Genomic DNA, 16,321 nt, shown 5'->3' on the forward strand with positions numbered 1-16,321 from the left:
TAGCTTTTTCTGTGGATGCTAAGGTTTCAAATTCTCATGCAGATTCACTCCTGCTTGCGATTCAAGTGCTCTTATCCGTTTCAGGGCTAGTAAGTGCGCCAGGAACTTCGTGTTATCTGGTTATTTCTCTCCTTAGCAAGCGCACAGGAGAAGAAACTGATGTTAGGTGGGAGCAAATGTTTTAAGTGGGAAACAGCGGATTCGAACCAGTGATTCTACGGGCAGGAGGGCAACGCGCCTCCAGGGCTCTCACTCGGTGCTCAGCCCCTGCGGGGCGCACCCGTGGCCCAACGCGCACGAGGCTCCACGCTCTGGGGACTCGCGCGCACGCAGCGGCGCGAGCCCGGCGGCGGCAGCGACGTCACAGGCTGAGCTTTCCTTTTCGGGAGTCCCCGGCATACATCCTGTGTCCATGTTTGGTCATTTACGTCACGGCGCCAGGGCCGGGGCCTCCCGAAATGGCAGTAGCCCGGGGAGTCGGAAGCCCGGAGCCAGCGCCGCCGCAGCTATATAAGGGGGGGGGACTGTAGGTTGGGGGAGCCCGCTTGCACTTTGGAGAAGCTCGGAGCCGCCGCCCGAGGCAGGTACGGGCGAGCCAGGGCGCCGCGGCCCCCCAACCCTCGTCCCCGAGCCAAGCACCGGGAGCCTGGAGCTGGGGCGCCCGGATTCCCAGCCAGCCGCGCACGCCCCAGCCCAGCGAGGCCCCGGGCGCCCCGCCGCCACCGCGCCATGCTCCACCTGAGCGACTTCTCCGGCCCCGACGCGCTCCTCTCCAAGCCCACCGAAGGCTGCGCCCACACCAGCCCCGAGCTGCCCCGGCTGCCGGCTAGGGACGCTCCCTCGGCCGCCACTTATCCTGGAGGTAAGGAGCGGGGCTAGGAGCTCGAAGAAGCCGAAGGCGAAGAGGGGTGATGGGAGAGGCGCGCGGGGGTGGGGGGTTCCCAAGCGCGCGGTACCAGTCCCACCTCCCACCAAGGCCACAGGCGCCTGTGCGGGAGCCCGTGCGTGTGCGCGCCCTGGGGCGTCCGTGGGGGTCCCTCCGCTGCAGGATCGGAAGCGCACGAGGCGCTCTGCGGGTGGCTTGCGCCAGGAGGGCTCGGGTGGAGGGGGTCGCGGCTGCAGACTCCGAGGCACGCCCTTCGGTGTTGCGGGGCTGATGCGTGGTCCTCCCTTTGGCAGGCGACTTCTTGAGCTGGGCTCTGAGCAGCTGCGGCGCAGGGGGGGACTTATCAGACTCCTGCTTCGTGGAGGGCCCTGCACCCACGCCCCCTTCGGGCCTCAGCTACAGCGGCAGCTTCTTCATCCAGGCCGTTCCCGAACACCCGCACGACCCGGAGGCCCTCTTCAACCTCATGTCTGGCATCTTGGGCCTGGCACCCTTCCCTAGCCCCGAGGCGGGAGCGTCTCGGTCCCCCCTGGATGTCCCTTTCCCCGCGGGCCCTGATGCCTTGCTGCCGGACCTTTACTCCCCGGATCTGAGTTCGGTCGCCTTCCCCGAGGCGTTTTGGGAGGCCGCGCCTTCGGCGGGCGCCCCCTCGCAGTGCCTGTTCGAGCCCCAGCTCTCCCCGCCCGACGTCAAGCCGGGGTTGCGGGCGTCTCCCGCCTCGCCAGCGCTGGACGCTGCTGCTTCGGCCTTCAAAGGGCCCTACGCCCCCTGGGAGCTGCTGTCGGCCGGGGCCCCGGGGACCTGTGGGGCGCAAGGAAGCTTCCAGACCGCTCCGGAGGCCCGCTTCGCCGCCGTAGGGACCAAGGTCGAGGACCTGCTGTCCATCAGCTGCCCCGCCGAGCTGCCCGGCCCGGCCACCAGACTCTACCCGCCAGGGGCCTACGACGCCTTCTCGCTGGCCCCAGGTGACTTAGGGGAGGGGACCGAGGGGCTCCCGGCGCTGCTGACCCCTCCGGGCGGGGAGGGAGGGAGCGGCGGCGAAGGCGGCGAGTTCCTGGCCGCCCCTCCGGCGCAGCTGTCCCCCCTGGGCCTGCGCGGCGCCGCCCCGGCGGACTTCTCCAAGCCCCTGGCGGCCGACCTCCCGGGGGGCAGCGGCGTGGCCGCGCCCGCGTCCCCCGCCGCCTCCTTCCCCGCGGCCAAAGCCCGGCGCAAGGGCCGCCGTGGCGGCAAGTGCAGCGCGCGCTGCTTCTGCCCGCGGCCGCACGTCAAGGCCTTCGCCTGCCCCGTGGAGAGCTGCGTGCGGAGCTTCGCGCGCTCGGACGAGCTCAACCGCCACCTGCGCATCCACACGGGCCACAAGCCCTTCCAGTGCCGCATCTGCCTGCGCAACTTCAGCCGCAGCGACCACCTCACCACGCACGTGCGCACCCACACCGGCGAGAAGCCCTTCGCCTGCGACGTGTGCGGCCGCCGCTTCGCGCGCAGCGACGAGAAGAAGCGGCACAGCAAGGTGCACCTGAAGCAGAAGGCGCGCGCCGAGGAGCGCCTCAAGGGCCTGGGCTTCTACTCGCTGGGCCTCTCCTTCGCCGCGCTGTAGCCGGAGCTGGCCCCGTAGGTCCGGCCGCTCCCTCGTCCCCGCTGCCCTCCCTGCCTCTTCCACGCACGTCCGGGGCCACCCGCAGTCCAGCTCCAGTCCCCCTCGAAGCGCCCGCCGCTCACGCCCTTCAGCACGAGGTCCGCGGACAGCGCCCGCTGTTCCGGAGCCGCCTTCCTCCAGCCAGCCTGGGGACAGTCCTGTCGGGGCGACCCACAGAGCAGGCACTACCTTAGGACTGAAGAGAGGTTTTTTTTTTTTTTTTTTTCCTGTAACTGGCGTACGCCCCACGCCTTCCTCTTTATCCCTCCCCTCCACCACCCCCAGAGACAAGCTGGGGATGTACCGAGCCGGTCTCTCAAGAACTTTGTACAGCCAAGTCCAGCAAGCCTTTGGATGTGATGTTATTTTGCTTTGGGGTTATTTCCTTTTTGTTCTCGTTCATTTTTTTGTAAAGCAGACGCTACTCTCAAGCATTTGACAAAACTGTTTATTTTTGCAATTAAAATTATTGTGCTAAAAGCTTACCGAATCTGCCTTGTTTAAAAAACAAACAAACAAACAAAAAACTCCTAACCCTGATCCCTAACTTCTCTCCCGGGACAGTATATGCCCGGAGACAGGAAATACCCACACTGGTGAGATGCAGGCCTCTGGCATGTCACTGACAAGCACTCCTATAGGACACTGTGACACACATTAGGCATTTCATAAATATAAGAGAATGACTCGATGTACTTCTTCACCTCTGACTTAAGGATTAGCTGTGTTTCTGGAACCACAAGTGGAAGGGAAAGAAAGGTGGTAATGGCGTGATGTTCTCTAGGCCTCAGTCACTAGTACCATTTTCAAAACGGGAAGCAGTCAGTGTAAGTTGCTTACTGTGTGGTCCAACCGAAAACAGCGAGGGTCAGTCAGTTATCCCTAATTCCGAAGGCAGTATAGCTTTCCAGCCCGGAATGGAAGGAAGGCTGAGTCTTTGAAAAGGGCTTCCAAACAGGAAAGATTTGGCACTAGAGGGCGCCCTGGGCGGCAGAGGCCGCTGCATCTTGGTGAAATGTGACTGTTAATATTTGCTACCACAAATAATCTGTTCAAGAATCACATGCTGTAAAGACCAAAAGGGTCTCTGGGTTCAACTAAGCCAGGCCTGAGGCTGTGAACAAGCCAGAGGCTCCTGGAAGGGCCCTCTCCAGGAGGTAAGCAGCCCAACCCTTCCCAAAAGTTTACTTCCAGGTTAACCGGTTATGGTTTGGGGGTGTAGGCAGGAGATGCAGGCAGGCACAGGAAAGCATGATCCTGTAATAGGAAAGGTGGGACATTCTCTTTATCCTCTTGTTTTTCTCTTCAGAGTCCTTTCCATCTTGGGTTGTATAAAAGGCCTATGGTAGCATGGCACCCCTGAGCAATAGCTAAGAAAAGGGTAGGTCAGCTAAGCTGTCCTCCAGGAGGGAGGGAACAAGGGAGGGAGGAGAGAGAACGTTTAGAGCTCAACTTTATGTAATGTTCTTCAGGAGACATCTACTTGAGGTTTTGGTTGTTTCTATCTCTGTATGTGTGTACAAGTGTATGCTATGTGTGTACAAGTGTATACCTTTGCAGAGGCCAAAGGAGGATGTCAGGTGACCTCTGTCACACCCCACCATATGTGTTTTCGTTTTTGTTTACTTGGATGCATAAATGTTTTGCCTGAATGTATGCAGGTGCCTATGGAAGTCAGAAGAAAGCGTCAGATCCCCTGGAACTGGAGTTCCAGAGAGTTCTGAGACACTGTGTGGCTTACGGGATCAAATCTCAGTCCCCTGCAAGAGTAACAAGTGTTCTTAACCAGCTGGTCATCATCTCCCAAACCCTTTCCACTGTCAATTTTCTTTTTTTCTGTGTGTGTGTGGGGGGGGGGGGGTGTCTCTCAGAACCTGAAGGTCAGGGTTTTGGCCAGCCAGGCCAGCCAGTAAATCTCCTAATGTAGCTGTCTCCACCGCTCCACCCTGGGGTTACAAGCACCTCCGCGTTATTAGTGGGCATGCTCGGCTTTTACCGTGCACTGCTCTCAGGATTCAGAGCTTCCTGCTAGCACAGCAGCTGAGCCTGCCCGTCGTCATCTCATCTCCCCATCTCATCTCTTCAGTTATTTTGTTTTGCTGAGGAAATGTAGCTGTCTTAAAGGAAAGGAGAAAAAATCCCCAGAGTAGGAGATAGTCCGAGAGAGAGAGAGAGAGAGAGAGAGAGAGAGAGAGAGAGAGAGAGAGAGAGAGAGAGAGAGAGAGAGACTCCCTTAGTTTTTGAGATAAGGTCTCTCTCACTGGACTGGGCTGACTGTCCTGCCAGTGACGCCTGGGAATCCTGTTTCTGACTCCCCGGCTCAGGTATTATAATCTGCCCAGATTTTCTTCTCCTTCCTTCCTTCCTTCCTTCCTTCCTTCTTCCTTCCTTCCTTCCTTCATTCCTTCCTTCCTTCCTTCCTTCCTTCGTAGGTCCTGGGGCTGGAATTTAAGTCATGCTGGTAAGGCAAGCACTTTTCACCAACTGATTTCTCTTCAGCCCCCAAGCTGCTCTTTAAACGGGAAAGACCCGACAGACGATGCCTGGATTGGTGTCCCTGTTTTCTCAGCGCTTGCCCTCCAGTAACCTGAGATTGAAACACTCCACCCTGAGGGGGCGCTCCTTAAGCAGGGAGGTGAACAACAAAGCTTCAAGATCTCCAGAAACTGACCAGATTCACTAAGCACCTCCCTTCCAGAGTCAACAGTCAGGTAGACTCAAACTAGGTGAGCGGCCAAGAAAAGGAGAAAAGCTGGGGAGGACTCGGGGACCAGATCAGGCGCCTGAGACCAGCCAAGCTGCCAGCTGAGGCGTCTGGAAAAGACACTCCAACCTGCTGAGCTGCCTGCAGGCTGTGTGTAGTGCAGGCTGCCCAGCTTTTACAGACTGCCACCAGTGCTGCGGAGGGCCTTGCTGCAACTGTCTTTGAGTCATTTCTGCTCCTGTAAGTCACCTCAATAAAACTCATTGGTTCACCAAGCTGGACTTCGGTGGTTGTCTGTACTTTGGTCTGTCACAGGTTCACTACCAGGGGTGAGTAGTTTTGTTACCCAAATGCAACCCCAACAGCTGACTGTAGACAAAATGACCTAGTGCCAGACTTGTAGCCTTTTCTCTCCCTAGGTATTAAGTGCCCTCTCAGGACTGAGGACTTGGGTCTAATAAAGTAATTGTGACAAATTGATGCTGTCTCTCCCAAAAGAATTGCCATCTCAGAAGTATGGTCTGCAGAGGGCAGTATTTAACCCTTCGGAGCTCGAGCGCTGGATCCCCAGACCCTGAGAAGGGACCTGAGACCAAAGGGAACCTCATCATCTTACTCACTATACCTTCATTCCTAGGCATGTACCTCAGACTTCAGTCCTAAGCAGACCAGGGCCGGGAAGGCCATTTTAACTTCTTATTGGTTCTCTGTGAGTTTCGTGTCCTGCACCCCAGTTCCACTCATCTCCCAACACCTTGTATCCATGTTCTGCCTTTGCAACCCCCCCCCCAAAAAAAAACACACAACAAACAACAAAAAATAAACAGCATAGAAAAATCTCATCATGGAAGCTGCAGTTGTCACAGTGTGACCCACGGTACATCCTTATGTCCACACATAATCTCTTGCAAATGCTCATTGTGGTGAGTCATTGTTTCTGACTTCTGTGCCATGAAGATTCTGCAGCTTAGAATCTGTAGGACAGGGCTGGAGTGGTTAGACCTTCCAGAGGTCCTGAGTTCAAATCCTAGCAACCACATGGTGACTCACAACCATCTGTCATGAGATCTGATGCCTTCTTCTGGTGTGTCTGAAGACAGCTACAGTGTACTTATATAAAATAAATTAATTATAAGAACCAGGAGGACAGAAAAGGTCCGTATCTGAAGCAGCACCGAATCACGCCACCTGAACAGAAGGAGGTCATACGGACAGGCTCACAGTGGCTGGTCCCTGAGCCAGAAGGTCCTTACCTGCTTCTGCTGGGTTCCGTCACTGGTCATTTCTGTCCTTTTCCAGATGGTCCTCATACCTGACTACTTTAAGTTTTAGCTTGTAGTAAGTAATCCTGGTGACTGACCAAGAAGTCCTCTCGTCCTCATTTAGTGGAGACTCCCGGGGGCTTTGAAGGAAGAGAATGTTAGGCCAGAGATGGAGAAAATTAAAGTCAATCAGAAAACCCAAGTCGAACCCCAAAAACATCAAGAGATGTCAGTTTGTTTTCATTTTGGCTTTGTTTTTATTGTTTCAGGGTTTATTTTATGATTTTTAAATTTATTTACCTGGTTTTTTTAATAATTACTTTTTAGGCTATGTGCATTGGTGTCTTACCTGCATGAATGAGGGTGTCAGATCCTCTGGAACTGGAGTTATGGAGAGTTCTGAGCTGCCATGTGGATGCTGGGAATTGGACACTTTGGAAGAGCTTTGGAAGAGCAGCCAGTGTCTTTAACTGCTTCTGGCATTCTTTGGCGTCTTGTTCGTTCTCCTTTGTGATCGTTGTTTTAGAAGTTACTGCTTCTGACTTGTAAACTCATCTGGCACTGAGGACTGACCTGGACAGCAGGGCTCTGTGGCCCAGGTCGAAGGTGTCTTTCCCTTACCCGGTGCTAAGAGACAGCGTTGAAGAGTCTTCTGTCGGTTGTTCGGAGTGGAGTCGTGTAGCCAGGCTCTCCTGCTTAATGTGCGGCCTCTGCCTCCTCAGTGCGATTGCAGACGTAACACACCACATCCCACTAAATATCTGGACGATTCTGTTACTTGGAGTTTCTTTTTCCATATAGGTATAAATAGTTAAAAATTTTCAGAGACGGCTCCTTCTCCAAAGGGCTCACAGGCTTGGGGAGGAACTCAGCTTCCAGGGGCTGAACTCAACATATTTCATGTTTTTGTGCTGACATTTTTTCCCCTGTCTAAATCCCATTCCTTTATAAAATGTTGCATGTCTGTCTGTCTGTCTATCTATCTATCAATCATCTATCTATCTGGCACTGTGGACCCAACCCAAGGCCTCTTGCATGTTATGCATACCCTCTACCCACTGAGCTACATCCTCAAGTGCAGAAATAAGAATTTTGATGAGATGAGATCTGGAAGCCTTGGACAAAGTAGCCTAGAACATTTGCTCTGCCTTTTCCTTTCACCCCCAGCAACCCCTGTTCCCTGCTTGAAATAAGACCAGTATAACCAGTTCAAACTACCAGACTATTTCCTGACTCATATCTCCTTCCATTCCATCACACCGCACTAATGATAGAAACTCCATAAAACACCATTCATGACATGATAGTGGTTTAACCCCAAATGACCAGGACATCTAGCCTTGTACGAAAATACTTATACCTGTGCCAGGGAGATGGCTCTGGGGGTTAAAGTGCTGATAGCCGCACAGCTTAATGACTTGAGTTTATTGCCCCAAACCCACTTAAAAAGCCAGAGATAGTGGCATGAACCTGTAATCCCAGCATTTCCTCTCGTGGAGACAGGAAAAGCATAAGAGAATCACATGGAAGTTCACAGCCAGGTAGCATGAAGTATGGGAGGCAGCTGCAGATAGATCAAGGAAGACTCTGCCCTCCAACTTCCACACACAAGCCATGGCACACAGTAGCCCCCCCCCCCCCACACACACACATACACCAAATAAATATTTTTAGAACGCATACACTTGGGGCATGGTGGCATCTATCTTTAACCTTAGGCCTCAGAAGGCAAAGTGGATCTCTGTGAGTTTGAGGCCAGCCTGGTCTACAGAGTGGGGGTTCCAGGACAGGCTAGGGCGGCACAGAGAGCTCTTATCTCAACAAACAAGACAGAATCCTATGCATGAAAACTGGAGAGATGGCTCAGTAGCTCAGAGCACTGTTGTTATTGGGCTGGGCCTGAGTTCTGTCCTAGAACACACATGGCAGCCCGTAACCACCTGTAACCCCAACTCCAGCTCATGCTCTCTTCTGGCCACTGCGGCACACACACAAACATGCACACGTGTGCTCACAGGAACATACACATAACTAAAAATAAAATCTTAAAAAGAAACCCAACCACGTAACCCTCCCATGTCCAATCTAAATTTGTCTTCCAGCCACGTCCAGCTCTTTATCCTCCCCCTTAGCAAAACACCTCCACCACCTTTGCGCTCCCTCTAGAGTGGAAACCTTGTTTGATCCATCTGACCTCCATCTCAGCAAGACACACAGTTCACTTAAGGATTTAATACTGCTCTGACTAGTTCACAAGAGCAGGAAGGGAGAAGGAAGGTGAGCACGGAACCAGGATGAGAAAAGGCCAGGACACAACGGGGGCATCCTGAGAATAGGGTTATACCTTTGACTAGCTTGGACCTGTCTGATTCTTAATTCATGGTTTCCTGCGGTAGCCTTGAGAACCCTAAATGTGTTTGTCACTGAGCACTCTCTCTTTCGGTTTCTCTGGACCACATGGAGTGGGATTTACATTTTTAGAACAGTGGTTCCCATAACAACCAAGCAGGATCTGTTGTCTGTGAACTATAGCATGGTCACACATGCGCACATGCATTCTTGCATATGAACATGTGTGTGTGTGAATACATTTGTATGCCTATGTGCAAAAGGACAGCACACACACCCTCACACACACATCCACATGCATCCAGAACCATGTACACATACACTTACAAATACATGTGTCTTTATATACTTGCATAGCCACATATATACACCTCTATACCCATTCAAATGCATGTATGCACATGCACAAAAACACATACACAGCACACTCCATGCCCTAAACGTTTTTCAGATAAGCACAACAAACTTAGAGTAAGGGCAATGTCACAACAAGGTGGGGCCAAGATGATACAGAGATACTTTGGGCTAGAAACAGAAACTGGTGGATTTATCAAGTCTGCATTTTGACAGGTGCAGGCTCGGGAACTTTATTGTAGCAAAGAGGTGGTGTGCAGATGCTGTGTCTTGATCACAGGATCCATTGAGTGCCTGGCATTCAAATTGTGGTCTTGCTATTCATTGAACTTTGACCTTTAGTTTCTCCAATGCAGAAGTGGATATATTTTCACAGGAGTCTGTGACAAAAAAATCTTGACACAAGCAACTTTAGGCGGGAAGGGCTTACTTTGCCTCACTGTTTGATGGGATACAGTCCAGCATGTCCAGGAAGGCATGGCAGTGGGTGTGTTTGGCAGCTGGTCACACTGTGTCCCCAGTCAGGAAGCAAAGAGCAATGCCTGACTCACTGTATTTGGTTTGGGACGGTGGGTCTTCTCATTTAAGCCTCTCTCTAACCCCGCCTTTAGGACACAACTCAGGTGGTTACAAACCCCCCTGAGCTGGCAGAGAGCATGAACCACTGCAGCAGAAATAGTAATAGCTTCTGCTTTGTTACTCTGTTGGAAGATGAGCCATGTGTATTGAAGCACTCTCAGGATGCCTGCTGCTTAACTGACAGGGACTTACCTTAAGTCTTAGACGTGATATCCCTTCTTAACCTAAGAGGACTTCCTGGAGGTGGGAAGGCTCAGAGATTCAGGAAGAAAAAGGGGGAGGGTTCATCAGCTTGGCCACTGTACACTCTCCGATTCTCATTAGATATTGCTCCCCTAAACCACACTCCGTGTCCCTGTGGCTTCTGCTTCTCATGTGTGGGGTGGGGTCAGTGGAAGCCACCCAAAGCCTCCAGGGGACTATGCTGGCTGGATTTCTGCTCAGCTGCAGGCCCCCGGTGCAGACCAGCAGAGGTGGTGGAGCAGGGGCACCACTGTGTGGTCTTAGTATCAACTCCCTTTTTCTCATTCAAGGCCTAGTTCAGTCCTGGCCTTTCTTGGGAGCTCCAACGGGTTGTTGTTTTGTTTTGTTCCCCCAGCTCAACCTCAGCCCTGTGAACTTCCTTTAGGCCGTGCCTACCTCAGCAGATAGGTAGGCCTGAAGCCACGGGTGAGGAGGAGTCTTCTAGGTGCTTCCGATTGAGGAATTCTGGGGCTATCCTATGGAAGTGAGGGGTTTATCTGGAGCAAACCAATGCACGGTCCCAGCCCCTTTATATCTGTAGGTCCAGAAAGGGACCTAAGTGCAACATTAGGTCCGGGAACTTGACACGATGTGGCCCAATGCAGCCAAGTCGGCTCAAAGACAACGTGACCTGAAGTCACCGAGTGTAAAACCTGTAGTGTGGACGCTGAAAAACTGTGGTGTATGTTACAATGCCCATGCCATCCTCGTTTTGGTCTCCACAACCACCCATCCCAAGATCTGCTCCTCACTGGGTGCAGGCCAAGTCGGAGGGGTGGTTTAAGGTGGACAGGCCCTGATTAAAGGTGGGCGACAGAGGACACAGCTGAAAGCTCCAAGGCACAGGAATGCCTTGGTGGCGGTGTCTGGTGTGGGCAAGGTTGCACCCCCACCCCCGTAGTGCCCATCCTCCACCCAAGCCACCAGCTTCTCCGGAAAACGTGGGGACCAGGCGCAGCCGCTCCTGGCTGCAACTGCCGCTCCCCTCTTGTCGGAGAGCCCGCCCCGGAGGAGGGGCCGACTCCGCCCCACCTCCCGGCCGCCTCCCTCCCCGTCTCCTAGCTGCGCCCGGGCCGAGCGCCCCCTCCTATCACCCCCTTCTCCGCCCTGCGTACCCCGCCCGTGATTGCACTGCTAGCCCCTCCCGCTGTGTCGGGCTGGGGGACTCAGCCGCCCCCGCCCCAACCGGGAGGCGGCGGCGGCCACCCAAGGCTGCAGTGGGGACCAAGAGCTGAGGCCCAGCGGCGGCCCTGCGTCTGGACCGGGCACACGGGGTCTGTGCCTCTGCGCCCCCAGCCCAGGGCCGCGGTGCCCGGCCTCGCCAAAGGCTGGAAGAGGTAAAGGCAAGTCTGGAGCGTGCTGCGGGACTGGTCCTGGAGAGGCTAGGCAGGGAAGACCTCAGCTACTGCCCCCTCCTCCCCTGCCTTCTTCCCTGTTGCCCTCCTGAGGCTGCGAGGCCGCTAGAACTGGGAGGGATTCTGGGCAGGCCAGGTTTCCAGGCAGCCGAGGGGTTAATTTAAGGAATTAAAATCAGAACGGGTTGGAGACCAGGCTTCCCCTCCCCCCTCCCGCCTGTCGCTGCCTGAGCCTTGTTGGGGGGCGGGGGCGGGCTCCAGAAAAAAACCCACTGGGACTCTGGACCTTGGAGAGGGAGAAGGAGGAGTGCCCTGAAACCCCAGTCCTCTCCACCTGCTGGTGATGGAATGGGGGAGGGTCTTGGTAGGCCTGACTGGGCACCTGTGCGGTTGTAGGTGCGTGCCGGTGTGCACGTGTGATCGTCTGGAGGTGTTCATGCATGTGCACGCATGTTTCTGCCTCCTCACACCCTAGTGCCTTTGCGGGTGACTGTGCCCACAGTGTCTCTGGAGGTGTGGGCTCCACTCCGTCACCTTGCATGTGTGTATGATAATGTGCCTGTGTACACTGCCTACAGTCTGCCTAGAGAAGAGTGAGGCCTGCCCCCTCCCTTTGGTTGAGCCTGCGGTGAGGGACTCAGATGGTTTTCCGGGTGTGGGATCCAGGTGCCGGAGCCTGTGTGTGTGTGACCTTGGGAGGCGTGTGCTTGTTTGCAGGACCACGAGAGGGGGTGCTTAGAACAGAAAGGCAGTGTGGGGGGTGGCCAGGAAGCTGGCTGTGATGGCTCCTGTGGGCTTTTACCAGGCTGGATGACTATTCTGTACACACCCAGTTTGGGGTTACATAGCTGCAGGGCTTAGGCCCAGGCTTCTTAGCAGATTGGGCAGGGGGTTAGACAGAGAGGGCATTCCTTTATTCTCCACCCACTAGGGCATAATGGGGGTATAATGTGGACACCTCCAGCTGCCTCTTCATCCTCAGAATGTCTCCACCACCTGGTGGAGGCCTCCTGTAAACACCTAGTTTAGAGCTTCCAATGGGGCTTCTAAATCCACCCCAGACCTTACCCCCTCCGTTGTCTGACTTCCGCCTTCTCTGCTTCTTTCTTGCAAGTGGATTTTACAGTGGAAGGAAGGAATCGTTCCTGGGCCCCCAAAGGCCAAGTGGGAGGGAGAGAAGATAACCATGCCTAGGTCAGGCAGGAAGTTGGGAGTCAGCTAGGTTTGCCTGATCCCAGTTTAATTGGTGGGACAGGGGATAGAGGTCTGTGACAGATACACATCTGTTCCTACATTGAGGAGGACCTACTTTTTAGGGAGGGAAAAGAGGTGGCGAAGGTTGTAAAAATGTAGTAGGTACCTTGCCTCTGAGTTCCCTAGACCTTCCTCTGATAATGTCATGTATAGTCAACAAATACTCCCTCGGTGCTCTGATGGGCCCTTTATCCTATGAATACTTCTGGATTGGTACGGACACCCCTCTCTGAGCCAGAGGGAACGGAGCATGGACTGTGAATTGGTCAGGTGGTGGTGTGTTCAAATCCTAGTTTGCCAAGGGTTTTATTTCTTTACTATTGCATAACAGACACTTTAGAAACTTTGGATGGTGTTTGTTTGTTTGCTTGTTTATTTCAGTGCTGGGGACTGAACTCAGGACCTTTCACAAACACGGCATATGATCTACTACTGGCCTTAAACTTGAAGCTTCTTGTCTCCTAGCTTGCTAGGACAATTTGTATCAACCAGTAGCAATGACACTATTTCTCATGGTCTATGAGTTGCCTGTGACCATGACTATGGGGTCTGTTGGAATCCCCTTGGAATCACATACAGAGCCTCCTTCCGACAGTGGCCTCAGGTGATCCTACACAATTGGGATCCGGCCTCTGGGTGGCAAGGCTCCGTAAGGGGAACTGTTTCAAGATGACAAGTCCTGACGTACAACTGGTTAGTAACTTCTGCTTGCATGAAGCTTGCTGATACCCATCTGGCCAAGCTCTGAGTCAGTGTGGGAGGCACATAAGGGCAACATTAGAAGCTTAACTCATCCAGGGTCCTCATGTAGCAGCAATTTGTCACAGGTCTTTATTGGCCATGGGCAAGTGCTCTGACCAATCTGAGCCTTAGCTTCCTCATTCCATCACCGAAGCCTTCCAGCTCCTTGGGAGCATTGTTGGGAACGTGGTGATGTACCAGAACTAATTGGCTGGTAGACATCAGTCCACTCAACTTTGACATCCTGTGCTGGACACATGGCATAGACTAAAGCAGGTGATCTTCAAGAGAGCAAACCACAGGGATGAGAAGACACAGGGGGTTCTGACCGCTTAGTAAGTGACCAGGGAGGTCGAAGTGACTCAGTGGCCACCAAGCCCAGCCAAACTCGTCAACCCCAGGTTCAGTTAGAGACCCTGTTTGCTAAAGAATGGGGTAAAGAACAAGAAAGCATCTAACATGTGTACATGCACACACACATGAACACACACATACACACACCAAACATGATCTCTGAAGAATGGTCTCTTACTCCTCCTCCATTGAGACAGGTCCTTATGTAGCCCAGGCTTGTCTCAAACTTGCTGTGAAGCCAGGAATGGTTTTGAACTTCTTCTGATCCTCCTGCCTCTACCTCCTGAGTGCTTGGATAGTACCAGCCATCAAACTGAGCTATATTCCCACCCCATCTGCTCAGCAGTGAAGTACACCTGCGGTCCTTGTCTTCAAGGGTGGCTGAATCTGACCAGCTCTCAGCTTTTCCAGCACCAGCTTTTGTCTCTGCCCCTTTTCTGCACAAATTGCCATTGAGCCCCATGAGCGTTCAGCTCCATTGGGAAGCACTGGGCCCTGTCACATCTTCAAATCTAGGCCCATGCTGGTCTTCTTGGGACTTCATTCTCCAGCAGGTAAAGCTGCTGCATGAAGACCTCTGATGAATCAAGCCTTCTTGTCTCCACCTTCCCAGTCCTGGGATGATAGGTGTACACTGGACTTTTTATGTGAGGGTCTGAATTCAGTTTCATGCTCCTGCAGCAAGCAATTTTCCACAGCCCCTGGTTTACATCGTGTGTGACATACTGGGCTAATACTTGACAAAAGCTTCAGAAGTCATGAGGATTGTAGGATAGGTGAGTTTAAGTCCAAATGTACAAGAATAGAAGCCCGAAGGGCAACGGTGACTGTAGGAAAAGCAAGAAGTCAATCAGATGGCGTGTGTGGTCTAGGATGGGGATTGGACAAAACCCAGAGGCGTGCCGCTGTCCAGGGTGCTGAACAAAAAACAAGGCTGTTGGTTACATTGGGGACAAGAATGGCAGGTTTTTGGGGGGGGGACATTGGTATTAAGACTTTAGAATTAGCCACTTAAAAGTGGCTGCCAATATTGAAATAACACATTTGAATCTGTTTGTTTGTTTGTTGAGACATTGCTTCTCTGTGTAGCCCTGGCTGTCCTGGAACTCATTCTGTAGAACAGGCTGGCCCTGAACTCACAGCAATCCAAGGTCCACCTGCCTGTGCCTTCTGAGTGCTGTGATTGAAGGTGTGCACAACCACTGCCCAGGAAACTCATTTTATCCTTTACTGATTTCTTTTAAATTCGCCTCAAGCTTTAAAAAAGAGGAGAGAAGGGGGGGAAGGGAGGAAGGAAGGAAGGGATCTTTAGGTCGGCTTCCAGCTCAAGGCATTATCTGTATTATCTGACCCGTGGAAGTGGGTTATCTCTAAGATGTTCTTTCTCTCCTATCTTAAAATATGCTCCCACACTGCCTCGTGTCCTTAGGAAACATGTCTACTTGGTGTCTTGCCTTATACACACCTCAGCTCACAGCAGCTAGACTCATTAAAGCAGCCTCTCAGTAGTCCCCAGTGGGTCCTCCTCAGTTCCAGTCCTACTTAAGCTTGCCCACTCCTTCCAGATTGCATCCACTCTTCCCTAACTTTTCTGCCGAGCCTTTGTTTTGTTTTTAAGATTTATTTATTTATTCTATGTATGTGAGTACACTCTGCTGTCTTCAGACGCACCAGAAGAGGGCATCAGATCCCATCATAGATGGTTGTGAGCCACATGTGGTTGCTGGGAATTGAACTCAGGACCTCTGGAAGAACAGTCAGTGTTCTTAGCCACTGAGCCATCTCACCAGCCCCGAACCCTTGTTTCCGCTGTTGGTCCTTGAGAATTCTTTGGCTCCTCTCTCTCCTGCCTCTTTTGAAGGTTCTATCTTCTCCTCTACCACCTTCTCTTGTCTCTCTGTGTTCCACCCCAGGCTTCTTGTCCAGTATGATTTTATTTTAAAGTGTAAGCTTTGGGCTGGAAAAATCACTAAGTGGTTAAGAGTGCGTGTTGCTCTTGCAGAGGACCCAGGTAGGGTTCCCAGCACTTACCCACCTGGTAGCTCACAGCCATCTGTAACTCTAGTCCCAAGAGATCTGATTCTCTTCTGGCCTCCAAGGATAAAGCGTACACATGATGTACTGAGACATATCAGACAAAACACTCATCCACACAAGACAGAAGTGAGTAAGCCCAATATTTTAAAATGCTTAACTTAAAAAACTGATGTGGCTTCAGCTGGCTTCAGACTTGCTATGTAGTTGTGAATGACTTTAAACTTTTGATCCTCCTGCCACTGCCTTGAAACTTCTGGGGTTACAAGCATTATCTGGCCAGTAATGTAGGTGTATGGAATTGGATGTACACACGGACAACTTGTGGGAGTCCATTTTCTCTTTCCACCACGTGGACTCCAGTTACCAGGAATGTGGCAAGTACCCTTTACCCACGGAGCCACCTTACTGTCCCCAGTAATGTATTTTTGGCTGTATACTGCAAAGAAGGTACAAGTAGCTTTACTCCTGTTCTGTATCACTATTGTCATTACCGTCGTCATCATTTTAAGTATATGCATGTTTTGTCTCATGTCTGTGTGTATGTATGCATCACATGTGTGTCTGATT

At 52.6% G+C, this 16,321-nt stretch overlaps 1 protein-coding gene across 1 annotated transcript; it reads left to right on the plus strand.

Annotated features, from left to right (window-relative positions):
- Positions 1-458: 458 nt before the first annotated feature.
- Positions 459-2,483, plus strand: EGR4 (early growth response 4; the record flags this gene model as incomplete). The annotated part of the gene is made up of 2 exons (XM_080932067.1): positions 459-862; positions 1,180-2,483. Exons 1-2 carry the CDS (start codon positions 730-732, stop codon positions 2,481-2,483), a joined length of 1,437 nt encoding a protein of 478 aa, XP_080788193.1. The 5' UTR covers positions 459-729.
- Between the last annotated feature and the right edge of the window lie 13,838 nt (positions 2,484-16,321).

Source organism: Micromys minutus (genome assembly GCF_963924665.1).
Source record: "Micromys minutus genome assembly, chromosome: 18".
Lineage (NCBI taxonomy): Eukaryota > Metazoa > Chordata > Mammalia > Rodentia > Muridae > Micromys > Micromys minutus.